The sequence below is a fragment of the Gopherus flavomarginatus genome, chromosome 15 (genome assembly GCF_025201925.1).
Source record: "Gopherus flavomarginatus isolate rGopFla2 chromosome 15, rGopFla2.mat.asm, whole genome shotgun sequence".
In the NCBI taxonomy this organism is placed as follows: domain Eukaryota; kingdom Metazoa; phylum Chordata; order Testudines; family Testudinidae; genus Gopherus; species Gopherus flavomarginatus.
In genome coordinates this window covers 33,795,970-33,809,254 of record NC_066631.1, presented here as the reverse complement: position 1 = coordinate 33,809,254, position 13,285 = coordinate 33,795,970, and the positions used below count along the sequence as shown (strand labels likewise).

The window sequence follows — 13,285 nt, the reverse complement described above, 5'->3', positions numbered from 1 at the left end:
TGAGAAATAATTCACCACAAATCGTAAAAATGTAATGTGCTATAAATGTCAGATGTAGAATGGAGAAATAACTGACTCTGCAAATCAATGTCATTCTATAGTTTAATTATATACATAAATGCACAGAGCAAGAGCATTAAGGTCGCGAAGTCAAGGACTCAAAACTTAGAAAATGCCAGATTTAAGGTTTTCCATGAAAATCTTAATTCAGCCTCCTTGTGTGTACACATTATGATATCTTCAATTATATGTTTCTCCCCTTCCCCTATAAGAAGACTCCTGCTTCATTCAGAGCACAGTCTGGATGGTGTTGACTCGTTCAATTTTTTTAATCCTTATTATATGGCTTCAGGCCTTATTTACTGCACACAGGTCAAACCCTGAACTGAATACAGAATTATTAATATCCTCACAGGCTTTTCTATAATGCCCATCACCACCGTGCCTTCACAAACAATTAACATCTCTTCACAACACTCCTGTAAGGTAAGGTGATATTATTCCCAATTTGCAGATAAGGAATGGAGGCACAGAGATTAAAGCCAAAATTGCCTAAAATGTCTGTTATTTGGGTTCCCAACTTAAGATGCCTAGGGAGCCAGATTTTTTAGTTGTACTGTATATAGTCAAAGCACAGTTGTAGTTATGAGCACTCAGCACTTCCAGAAATCAGACCTCAGCTATCTCAAGTCAGACACCCAGAAAATGAGGCCAGCATGAAAAGTCTGGTTTAAATAACTTGCTAAGCATCACATAGGAACTCTGTGGCACAGATATGGACAGAATTCAGTGTTCAAGGGTGGTATTAAATTAACTCAGCCACAAGATCATCTTTGTCTCTTTCTACAATACCATCTCCTTCCCAATACACCTTTCAATTCTTCAGCAAATGAGGCGGGGGTTCTATACCCTATAACCTCATCCACTACACAACCCAGATTCGTTTCCAGAGCACCACCTGACCTATAAACTGAGGGAGGGAGGGGTGCTGTAGCAAAAAGTTTTTAATCACATGATCACAATCACAGTTTATACATACAAGGAGCTGAATTAAGGTTGCACAGGCAACCTTAATATTGGCATTTTTAAAAGTTTGAATGAGTCCTGTGGCACCTTTAAAGACTAACAGATGTATTGGAGCATGAGCTTTCGTAAGTGAATACCCACTTCGTCAGATGTATATAATGGAAATTTCCAGAAGCAGGTATAAGTATGCAGGCAAGAATCAGTCTGGAGATAACGAGGTTAGTTCAATCAGGGAGGATGAGGCTCTCTTCCAGCAGTGGAGGTGTGAACACCAAGGGAGGAGAAACTGCTTTTGTAGTTGGCTAGGTGTTCACACCTCCACTGCTAGAAGAGGGTCTCATGCTCCCTGATTGAACTAACCTCGTTATCTCCAGACTGATTCTCGCCTGCATACTTATACCTGCCTCTGGAAATTTCCACCACATGCGTCTGACGAAGTGGATATTCACCCACGAAAGCTTATGATCCAATACATCTGTTAGTCTTTAAAGGTGCCACAGGACTCATTTTGCTTTTTACAGATCCAGACTAACACGGCTACCCCCTCTGATACTTAAAAGTTTGAGTGCTTGACTTTTCAACCTTAATATAGTTTAATTGTATATAACTTCCTAAATTTTTATAAAAAAACAAAAATCAAAATTCCATGACATGGAGCAAATACAGACCTCCACATGGGTCATCAGCAGAGTAGGAAACTTTTAATCCATATCACGAGCCAACAATGACTGGTACCAGTAGAAGGCTGTTATCCTCTATGAGGCCCTGACACCAGAGCGGGATGAGATTCACACTTTGCCAGTAATTTTCACAGCTATTTGCTAAACAGCAGAGGAACGTTCGGGACTCTGAAATGCTGGTTTTAGTTTCAAGTTCTGGAAAAGGGCACTCTCTAGGGGCTTCAGCCCCTCGTGCTCCCATCCCTCAGAGACTGTCCCTAACCAAACTTACTCCTCAAACACTGCATTTGAGTCAGGATGCTTTCCCTTTCTCCTCCATGCTGCCTGGGCACCTGCAGAGGGAGCACTGAGAGCACAAAAAAGTTAAGTCTCTCTGTTCTTACTTCTGGTGTCTTGCACCACATGATCGCAGCGCTGCTGGCAGAATCAATGCAAGGAAAGTCCTGCTCAACATCTACAATCCTGGACTGGAGCATGCTCAGTGCAGACAGAATGTTCAGAAAACTTTGCTCCCCACCCCTAACAAATCTCTACAGATCATGTAGAAATGGTGATTTTCAGAAGCATATAAACACAGCTAAATTTGGTTGTATCTTCACAGGGATGAGAAAGGCATCTCTGACACCATGGCATCCTCCACAGATCACATTTTGAGTCCTTGATCCAATTCATGGAGGCACTAGAAGTTCTCAATGAAAAGATTGCAAGAACTTTTTTAAAATGGGCTAAGCTTTTCTTTTTCCCCAACCTTGTTCTTGGAAATGCTAAACAGTTTTTGCTGAAGCTTTTAAAAAACATTTAGATTCAAGACAGCCAGGGCTGTAAAACAAGGTCTCATAATGGAAAGCATTAAGCAACCTCAACTAGGTGTCACTTCCAACTGCATCTATAATGTCATCTCGTTTAAACATTAGTCTTTGAAAAACACTAATCTTAGAGTATAAATGGTCAAGCAGGACTTTGGCTGGAAGATCAAGAGAGCTGGACACTGAACCACGATAGCAGAACTCAGGACACAGAGTTTGGAGTATTCTAGTCTAAAGTTACTGTCAGAGTAATTCTAGTGCCCCAGTTGCTGCTCAGTGCCTTGCCCAGTGCTAACATGAAGTTAACAGGATGGGTAAATTTAATGGCTCCTATTCAGAATCCTGGTCTGTAGCGAAACTGCCAAGAATCCAGTCCATTCTATAGTACTGCTGCTGCTGGATTGCTATAGCCCTGAGCTACAGCTGAGCCACTGTAGCTATCCTCTGGAGAGGAGAGCTCACAAAAAGGAAACCATGCAGGGTACTATAGCTCAGACACCCTCACGGAAACAGAGAGATTGGGGATGGATAGAATAGCAAAAGAGCCTCCTGATTTTCTAGTAGCCAGGAGGGTGGAGAAGCAGCAAAGAAACTCTCTACCTCTGGTGAAAGTCAAAGATACCTTCCCTCCACCACCCAAATAATCCAGAGTCCTTGGTCTTGGGGGGGCAGGGAGGGGAAGGGTTCTCCCACTTTCCATCTGCCAGAGAAGGCTGGGAAAGCAGCTAGTAGCCAAAGACTGGTACAAGAGACTGAGTCCCTGAGCAGGGCCCAGGGACATAAACCTCCCAGTACTCTACCCAGTCCCTAGCAGTAGAGTGCTGGACTTTTCACCAGGACACTGCCCCAGGTCTTTTCTGGTCCCTTTCTCCCTCCATCTTTCATATTAACCCCCAGCTAGTACATATCTGCTAAATTTTTCCATGCCTTATGTCTTCACAAAATTATCAAAAAAGAGCTCAATATATTTAGTTTAACAAAGAAAAAGGGTAAGTGGTGACTTGATTACAGTCTACAAGACCCTACATGGGGAAGAAATATTTAATAAGCTCTTCAGTCTAGCAGAAAAAGCTAGACCAGTGGCTGGAAGTTGAAGCTAGACAAATTCAGACTGGAAATAAGGCATACATTGAGGACAGTGAGAGCAAATAACCACTGGAACAATTTACCAAGGGTCATGGTGGATTATCCAAAAAAACTGACAATTTTTGAAATAAGATTGGATATTTTTCTAAAAGATCTGCTCCAGGAATTTTGGAAAAGTTTTATGACCTGTGTTATACAGCAGTTCAGACTAAGTGATCACAACAGTCCCTTCTGACCTTGGAGTCCATGAATCTCCCCATTCTGCCCCAGTTTATGCACCCCCCACATAAACACAATGAGACCACCACCAACAAAGCACAATACTTTGCTGAAACTCCTCCTTGAGCTAAATGGCCTACTTTGCCCAAATCTTTCCTCTCCCCCAGCCATTTTTCATACCTTAGATGCCCTTTTTCAAGCTTGGTACAAGTGCCATATCCCATGGGAAACCTTAGAAAGGATCTGTTTGGGAAAAAAAGTTTCCTCCAGTTTTTATCATTTGTCACAAGAGGGGGCTATCCCCTTCTAGAAACAGCATTGCAAGCTCCATTTATCCAAAACATTGGTGGTCATTTTTACCCTTACCTTGCCCAGAACAGTGAGGCATGGTTTAGGCTCCAACTCAGGCTGTTCCAGTTTCACCACTCCTACCCAGCCATATTCATACAAGTCCTCTTCATCGTTGCTATTACACAGTCCCAGTGGATGCATCTGAAACAGAACAAGGGGAGACGAGGAGAAGCTGGTAAAGGTGTTAACCAAAACATTAACATGAAACCAAAACAGTGTTCATTATGATGGAAGTAACAAGATATTCTACTGGTGGCCTAAATACAGAGCCTAGTATATTTATCAGTCAAATACACACTAAACAGAGAAATGTCTGCTTGCTGTTCAGACAGTGGCATGTCAGAAGGTGAGAGAAGTTCCATAATTCATTGATGTCCCATCACTTCAAACTGCTGATATAAGTTTCATTATACGTTAAGGGACCAGTCTCTTCCTTTAAAGATAGAAGGTAAAGGTGACTAAGCATCTTTTAAAGGCATCTAGAGTTAGGCTCCTGATCTTGAGACTGGAACAGATACCACCAACTAGAATGAAAGGAGGAGGCAGCCAATCACTGAGTGTTTTAGTAAACTAGTGGAAAATTCTCTCCATATCAACGCAGCAGCCTCTGCACAACTATATCAGAGAACATAAGAGTATGGTTTTGTGGGGAGCAACATCATAACCTGGTGCTGAGCTCTGACTAGGATTTAATATTTGCAATACAGTAGCCCCCAGAGACCTGCATCAGAATCAGGAACCCACTGTGCGATGTGCTAGAAGTTCCCATCTGGACTCCTCTGCAGCCTGGGACAGTCACCCAACCACTCTGGCTCACTTTCTACCCCTGCAAAACAAGAAAATACCACTCTTCTTCCTAAGGGGTGGTGCGGTGGTTGGTGGTGGAGTTAATACTTATGAAGCACCTTTGAAGATGAAAAGGCTGTTTTAGTGCTAAATATTTTTATTGGAGTCCTTACACTTCTGAGCTCTGTCAAATCACAATTGAGATCAGATTTGCCAGTACAGATGGACTGGAAACCAGTGGTGCAAAACAGTTAGGAAGCCAAAAGCAGGAAAACACTCCAAAGGAAGATTGATAGTGTCAGACAAATCAGAAATTACTTTGAACTTAAAATGTTATTCCAGTCTAGAGTTTTCCTCAAACAGGGAGCAGCCCAGCACAGTCCTCTCCTTGAGAAAGAGCAATGATGAATGAATATAGCCATGGGGCATGGCAACAGTAACCCAGAGCATTTGCATTGACAAACATACAGAAAAATATTCCCAGACCAAAAAAAACAAAAACAAAAACACCCTAACATTGCAATAGTGCCCAAACCCCTCAGCTAGGATTGGGGCCCCTTGTACTAGGTATGGTACCAAGATACTGTCTCTGCCCCAAACAATTAATTACCTAATTTGAAAAGAGACCCAGCTAGACAGTGTAAACCAGGTTCATAAAAATAAAATCCCGGCAGTTAACACAGGTCAGATAATACACAAGCTGATGGTCCCAGGTCATCTGAAAGAGATAGCTCCTGTAAAGCAAAGGCAGGTGCAAATATGTGTATTAGGGGGTCACCCAGAGAGGGCAGAGTTAAGGTTGCATAGCAGGTACCTGAACTCCTCCCCAGCACACAAGCCTGTCTTGATGTCTTGTGAGATCTGCAACTTTCACACCCTGCAGGTAATTTTACCACACGGTTCTCCCAGTCATCACAAACCCAACTATCTACAGTCCAATAATCAAATCCCCATCACTATTACCTGGCTCTTCCTAACAATGGGTTCCCACGTCAGTGTGAGAGGATATCATGACATCTGGAGGGCGGATTCCAACTATAGGATTGTTATCCTCTAGTCCAGCTTGATATTATTCTTCCCCAAGACTTTCATCCTCCTTAGCAGCACGGAGGCTGCCAGGCTGGGTGTGGGCCCATTCTACCACATCCCTGAAAGTCTTGGCTAAGTACCTCACATATGTCAAAGGCTGTTAGAAAGAAGATGGTGATCTATTATTCTCCACATCCACCAGACTAGGACAAGTAGTAATAGGCTTCATCTGCAGCAAAGAAGATTCAGAAAGTTTTTCCTAATATCTAAACTAAAGAAAGTTAAGCTCTGGAACACGCTTATAAAGGGAGGTTGTGGAATCCTCATCACTAAGGTTCTAAGAACAAGTTGGACAAACACATGTCAGGGATGGTCTAGGTTTATCTGGTCCTGCCTGAGTGCACGGGGCTGGACTTAAGGACTTCAAGGCCTCTTTCAGCCCAATGACTCTACGCATCTCTCTCCTTTGATCACACACATGGGAGTCAGGGACAGGGACTCACACTTCTAGAGAGAGGCACAGCCCCTACGATCACCTCATATCACAAAATCACAGCTCTGACAAGCTGCTCCAGCTAATCCCTCCACTATCCATACAGCTACATATAATATATTAATTGTAATTGGAGTGCATGCAAATAATCCCCAGAGGCTCCAGTCAACTCCAACAGGACAGAGTTAAGGTTGCATGGATGTGTATCGTAACTCTGTATTTCCTAGTTTTTAGAAGTCTGTGTTTTGCTGAACTTCAATGTTCTGGAAGGGCACAAAATACCACTGACTACCTTAATTCTGCATTAACAAAAGTTTTTTGGAAGTGAATATAGTGCTATAGTTACACCCTCTTCCTGTACAGCAAAACAAACACTATAGCTATTTAACACTACCAATGACTTGAAAGAATAGTGGAGGGCCATGATCTGATCCTTGAAGGAACCACTAGAAATGCACCCATTCAGTGATGATCCCCAGTTAACAAGTTACATTTTGAGACCTGTCAGTTAGCCAGTTCAAAGCAAGTCTACCCCAAACAGTAGTTGGAACATCTATGCACTGCTGGGAGCTGCGAGCCCTAGGGCAGGAGATGTGTTATAGGTGTGACAGAGCAGCCACTCAGGAGCTCAAGCACTAAATTTTTCAGCATAGAACAGACTTTTAGTGGGATAGTGAAGCTTCTCATCTTCTGAAGAGTAAAATATCCAAGGAGTGTCTCCCTAACAAAAAAACATTTATAATGGGAAGAGGAGAAGAAAGAGGTAAATCCCTTATCACAGTCTTTGTTTAATCCTGAGCTGATGGTTCAGGACCAGACTTCAAAAAGAAACTGCTGAGCTTCAGTTCACTTGCAAAATTTGACACCATCAGCTCAGGATTAAAACAAAGACTGTGAATGGCTAGCCAACTACAAAGGCAGTTTCTCCTCCCTTGGTGTTCACACCCCCACTGCTAGAAAAGGGCCTCATCCTCCCTGACTAAACTAACCTCGTTATCTCCAGACTGATTCTGGCCTGCATATTTATACCTGCCTCTGGAAATTTCCATTACATACATCTGACAAAGTGAGTATTCATCCACGAAAGCTCATGCTCCAATACATCTGTTAGTCTATAAGATGCCACAGGACTCTTTGTTGCTTGAATCTAGAAAGGAGTCTCAGGACATTTTTCAACATGAAAGAATTTGGTATCAGCAAGGTACAACCTGTGGTGAAAGATTCTCAGTTCTTATACATAAATGGGAAGCATACTGACAAGTTAACTACGGGCTTGGCTACACTGGAGAGTTGCAGCGCTGGTGGTGGGTTTACAGCACTGCAACTAATACACCGTCCACACTTGCAAGGCACATCCAGGGCTGTATCTCCCTGGATACAGCGCTGGCTGTACTCTACCTCTGCCTGGGGAAAAACGACGGCAGTGCTGGTGATGCAGCACTGCTCTGCCAGTGTGGCCACCAAAAGCGCTGTTATTGGCCTCCAGAGATATTCGGAAGTATCCCAGAATGCCTGTTCAGCCACTCTGCTCATCAGTTTGAACTCTACTGCCCTGGACTCAGGTGACCCGCCCTTTAAATGCCCTGGGAATTTTAAAAATCCCCTTCCTGTTTGCTCAGCCAGGTGTGGAGTGCAATCAGTGAATCTTTCCAGGTGACCATGCCTCCAAGAGCCAAACGAGCCCCAGCTTGGAGCAATGGCGAGTTGCTGGACCTCATCAAGTGTTTGGGGGGAGGAAGCTGTGCAGTCCCAGCTGCGCTCCAGCCGTAGGAATTACAATACTTTACAATACTTATGGACAGATATCAAGGGATAGGATGGAAAGGGGCCATGACCAGGACGCGCTGCACTGCAGGGTTAAAGTGAAGGAGCTGCGGAGTGCCTATTGCAAAGCCTGTGAGGGAAACTGCGGCTCTGGTGCTGCCCCCACGACCTGCCGTTTTTACAAAGAGCTGAACGCGATACTTGGGGGTGACCCCACCGCCAATCCAAGGACCACGATGGACACGTCAGAGCTGAGGGGGGGAGGAAATCGAGAGTGAGGGTACTGGGATGGGGGGGGAGACACCCCGGAGTCCCAGGAAGCATGCAGCCAAGAGCTCTTCTCAAGCCAGGAGGAAGGTAGCCAGTCACAGCAGCCGGTACTTGGTAAAGGACAAGCAGAGGAGCGGGTTCCCAGTAAACGGCTTGTATTTTCAGGATGGAAATGTTTCAGGAGAGGAGGGTGGGTTAGGGCTGCATGCACGCATGCCTAGATGTGAAATAGCCCATTGATGTGGTCTATCACGTCGCGATAAATCGGCCTCGGTAATCTCTTCAAAAGTTTCAGCCAGAGCGTGGGCAATGCGCTTGTGCAAGTTTACAGGGAGAGCCACTGTGGTCCTTGTCCCAGTCAGGCTAACGCGGCCGCGCCACTGTGCCGTGAGGGGTGGTGGGACCATTGCTGCACACAGGCAAGCTGCATAGGGGCCAGGGCGGAATCCGCATTGCTGTAGAAGACCCTCCCGCTCTTCCCAGGTGACCCGCAGCAGCGAGATATCTTGCAGGATCAACTCCTGTGGAAAATGTTGGGAGACTGTTCAGTGTAGGTGCCCCCTGCAGCTGTTTGCTTCTGGGCTGTACTGGGGTTTGTGTGTGTTGGGGAAAGCAATCAATCAGTCCCCCTCACTCACCATTTCGGAGCTCCTGTGGGTTGTGTGCGCTCTCTTTGGAATGGGAAAATTATACTAAAGTGAAGACTGTAAACTCCTTCACTGTGTGGGAATAACTGTCTGAGATATAAACAATGCTGCCTCTGTTAACTGTTGCCTTTTTTGCCTTTCTACAAGCAACCTTGACTTCTCGGATGCCCGTATTATCAACAGCTGAAAGACTCCAAAATCTCCGGAAGAAGCTGCGAAAAAGCAAAGACGACCTGCTGCAAGCAGTTATGGATCACTCTGCCAGAGAGAAATAAACTGCAGGACTGGAGCGAAAAGGAAAGCAGGACCCCCCAGAGAGAAACAGCGGCCAGGAAGAAAAGCACAAAGCAGCTGATAAGCATCCTGGCGTGGCAAGCGGACTCTATCCAGGCGCTCAGAGACATTCAGGTAGAGCACTACTGTGCCGCCCTCGCACCAAAGCTCTTTCACTTGTGCCCCCGTGTCAGCTCAAAACCCCCTTCCCCAGCATCCAGGTTCTTACCACCATCACCAGCTGCCTCCAATACCTGTACGTTCACCAACCAGCCCTGAGAACTACGACCCTTACTCTCTGCACTCAACCCCCATCACCATGCAGTATAGGCATCCTGAAGTGCAGCAGTCATTGCACAGCACTCCAGACAGCACATATTCAAACCTGTGACTGTACAGTTCACCACTGCACCCCCCTGCCATTTTAGGTTCCAAAAATGTTGTGTGTGTCAAGAAAGTTATTTTCTTTTCAATAAATGAATTCTTGGCTTTGAAAACAGTCTTTATTATTGCAGAAAGTAAAAAGATACTGTAGCCCAGGAAAGAAACAGGCACTGCAAATCAGCTTAGGAAAAACAGATTCCTGCTAACATTGTAATCCCTGCACTTCACTCCTGTGCAAGGTACCAAACATTACTGTCAAATTCCTCCCTCAATGCATTCCTAATCCTCGAAGCCCTGTGCTGATCCTCTCTAGTAGCCCTGCTCTCTGGCTGTGCAAATTCAGCCTCCAGGCGTTGAATCTCGGAGGTCCATGCCTGACTGAATGTTTCACCCTTCCCCTCACAAATATTATGGAGGGTACAGCACGCGGATATAACCGCAGGGATGTTGCTTTCCCCCACGTCTAGCTTCCCATACAGAGATCTCCAGCGCCCCTTTAAACGGCCAAAAGCACACTCCACAGTCATTCGGCACCGGCTCAGCCTGTAGTTGAACCATTTCTTGCTCCTGTCAAGCTTCCTTGTATACGGTTTCAAGAGCCAAGGCATTAACGGGTAAGCAGGGTCTCCAAGGCTCACAATGGGCATTTCAACGTCCCCTACTGTGATCTTCCAGTCTGGGAAAAAAGTCCCTGCCTGCAACTTCCTGAACAGGCCAGTGTTCCAAAAGATGCGTGCGTCATGCACCCTCCTTCCAGGCCAGCCTGTGTTCATGTCAATGAAACGCCCATGGTGATCCACAAGCGCCTAGAGAATCATAGAGAAATAGCCCTTCCAATTAATGTACTTGGATGCTAGGTGGGGTGGTGCCAGAATAGGAATATGCGTCCCATCTAATTGCCCCTCTGCATTAGGGAAACCCATTTGTGCAAAGCCATCGAGAATGTCCTTCATGTTCCCCAGAGCCACGGTTCTTCTTAGCAGGATGCAATTAATGGCCCTGCAAACTTGCATCAAAACGATCCCAACGGTCGACTTTCCCACTCTAAACTGGTTCCCGACCGATCGGTAGCTGTCTGGAGTTGCCAGCTTCCAGACTGCAATAGCCACCCACTTCTCCACCAGCACGGCAGCTTTCAATCTTGTGTCCTTGCGCCACAGGGTGGGGGTGAGCTCAGCACATAGTCCCATGAAAGTGGCTTTTCTCATCCGAAAGTTCTGCAGCCACTGCTCGTCATCCCAGACTTCCATGACGATGTGATCCCACCACTCAGTGCTCGTTTCCCCAAGCTCAAAAGTGGCATACCACAGTGCTGAGCATTTCCATGAATGCCAGCAGCAATTTCGTGTCATACGTGTCAGGTGACTCGCTGTCATCATCAGACTCCTCATCACTTTGGATCATAAGGAATAGCTCAACTGCCAAATGTGATGTGCTGGCAAGACTCATCAGCATACTCCTCAGCAGTTTGGGCTCCATTTCCCACAGAAATTGCGCTGCATAGAAACCGTTGAGAGAGTCAAGATGGCACCAAACGTGGATGGAAAAAACAGGGATTACTGGGATGTGAAGCAATGCATCACGGGGTGTTGGGACAGGAAGCAGAATGACCTGCACACTCCACCCCCTTCCCACAACCCACAGCGCCAAAATGGGACGAGGTGCTCTGTGGGATAACTGCCCATAATGCACCACTCCCAACAGCGCTGCAAATGTGGCCACACTGCAGCGTTTTCCCTACACAGCTGTACGAAGACAGCTGTAACTCCCAGTGCTGCACACCTGCAAGAGTAGCCAAGGCCTACAGCTCCAAGATGAAACGGTTACCATACTATACAAATATCATGGGTATTGGAAGGGGCAGATTCTGACTCCGAACTGAGATCAAGAACCATAACATCCCAAATGTTCCTATAAGTGTGTAGCAACAGCATGTTGAAATTATTCTGAATAGGGCATGTAGTATGAACTCCTAGTAAACATGTTTATACAGCTAGGAGAGATTTTCAGTAGAAGACATGAGAACTTCTGAAGCCCAGAATTAGAATATGTCTGGGAGTGACAAAGTCCCTACACATTTTTTTTGGGAGGGCTGGGGGATGGGAGGGGGAGGTTACGCAGAAGAAAACAGTTTACTAGAAGATGAATGCAGCAGTCAGTGCTTTCATGTAGCAGGAATCCAGAGGAACCTGCATGGAAGACTATTGACGTTCCATCAGCCAAAGCTGCAGACACTGGAGGGATGAAAGGGAGTGTTTCCCCAAATTTTACCTCCTATGCAGCAAGGCTAATGCAACTGGCTCTGTGCATGAGGGGAAAGTAGTGTTATTCCTTGACTTTAGCAAAAAGCTTTTGATACGGTCTCCCACAGTATTCTTGCTGGCAAGTTAAAGAAGTATGGGCTGGATGAATGGACTATAAGGTGGACAGAAAGCTGGCTAGATAGAGCTCAACAGGTCTAGCTGGCAGCCGGTATCAAGCAGAGTGCCTCAAGGGTTGGTCCTGGGGCCGGTTTTGTTCAATGTCTTCATTAATGATCTGGAGGATGGCGTGGACTGCACCCTCAGCAAGTTTGCAGATGACACTAAACTACAAGGAGTGGTAGATATGCTGGAGGATAGGGATAATATACAGCAGTACCTAGACTTAGAGGATTGGGCCAAAAGAAATCTGATGAGGTTCAACAAGGACAAGTGCAGAGTCCTGCACTTAGGACGGAAGAATCCCATTCACTGCTACAGACTAGAGACCGAATGGCTAGGCAAAAGTTCTGCAGAAAAGGACCTAGGGATTACAGTGGACAAGCAGCTGGATATGAGTCGACAGTGTGCCCTTGTTGCCAAGAAGGCTAACAGCATTTTGGGCTGTATAAGTAGGGGCACTGCCAGCAGATCGAGGAACGTGATCATTCACCTCTATTCGGCATTGGTGAGGCCTCATCTGGAGTGCTGTGTCCATTTTTGGGCCTCACACTACAAGGACGTGGAAAAATTGGGGAAAAAAAAAAAAAAAAAAAAAAAGTCCAGCAGAGGGCAACAAAAGTTATTAGGAGCCTAGAGCACATGACTTATGAGGAGAGGCTGAGGGAACTGGGATTGTTTAGTCTGCAGAAGAGAAGAATTGGGGGGGGGGGGGGGATTTGACAGCTGCTTTCAACTACCAAAGAGGATGGATCTAAATGTTCTCGGTGGTAACAGATGACAGAACAAGGAGTAATGGTCTCAAACTGCAGTGGGAGAAGTTGAGATTGGATATTAAGAAAAACTTTTTCACTAGGAGGGTGGTGATGCACTGGAATGGGTTACCTAGGCAGGTTGTGGAATCTCCTTCCTTAGAGGTTTTTAAGGTCAGGTTTGACGAAGTCCTGGCTGGGATGATTTAGTTGGGGATTGCTCCTGCTTTGAGCAGGGGTTGGACTAGATGACCTCCTGAGATCCCTTCCTACCCTGATATTCTATGATTCTTAATTCC

General features: G+C 45.6%; 1 protein-coding gene across 9 annotated transcripts in view; it reads right to left on the bottom strand.

Annotated features, from left to right (window-relative positions):
* The window catches only part of ZNRF3 (zinc and ring finger 3), a 205,526-nt gene that overhangs the window by 51,076 nt on the left and 141,165 nt on the right, over positions 1-13,285 (bottom strand). For 6 of the 9 annotated variants that reach the window (XM_050924040.1, XM_050924033.1, XM_050924034.1 and 3 more), the window contains one exon: positions 4,184-4,309. In XM_050924040.1, the coding sequence (XP_050779997.1) occupies positions 4,184-4,309 (126 nt within the window). Of the gene's footprint in view, positions 1-3,997; positions 4,061-4,183; positions 4,310-13,285 lie in introns of those variants that run through there. The other 3 variants (XM_050924039.1, XM_050924038.1, XM_050924037.1) reach the window with 1 other exon arrangement.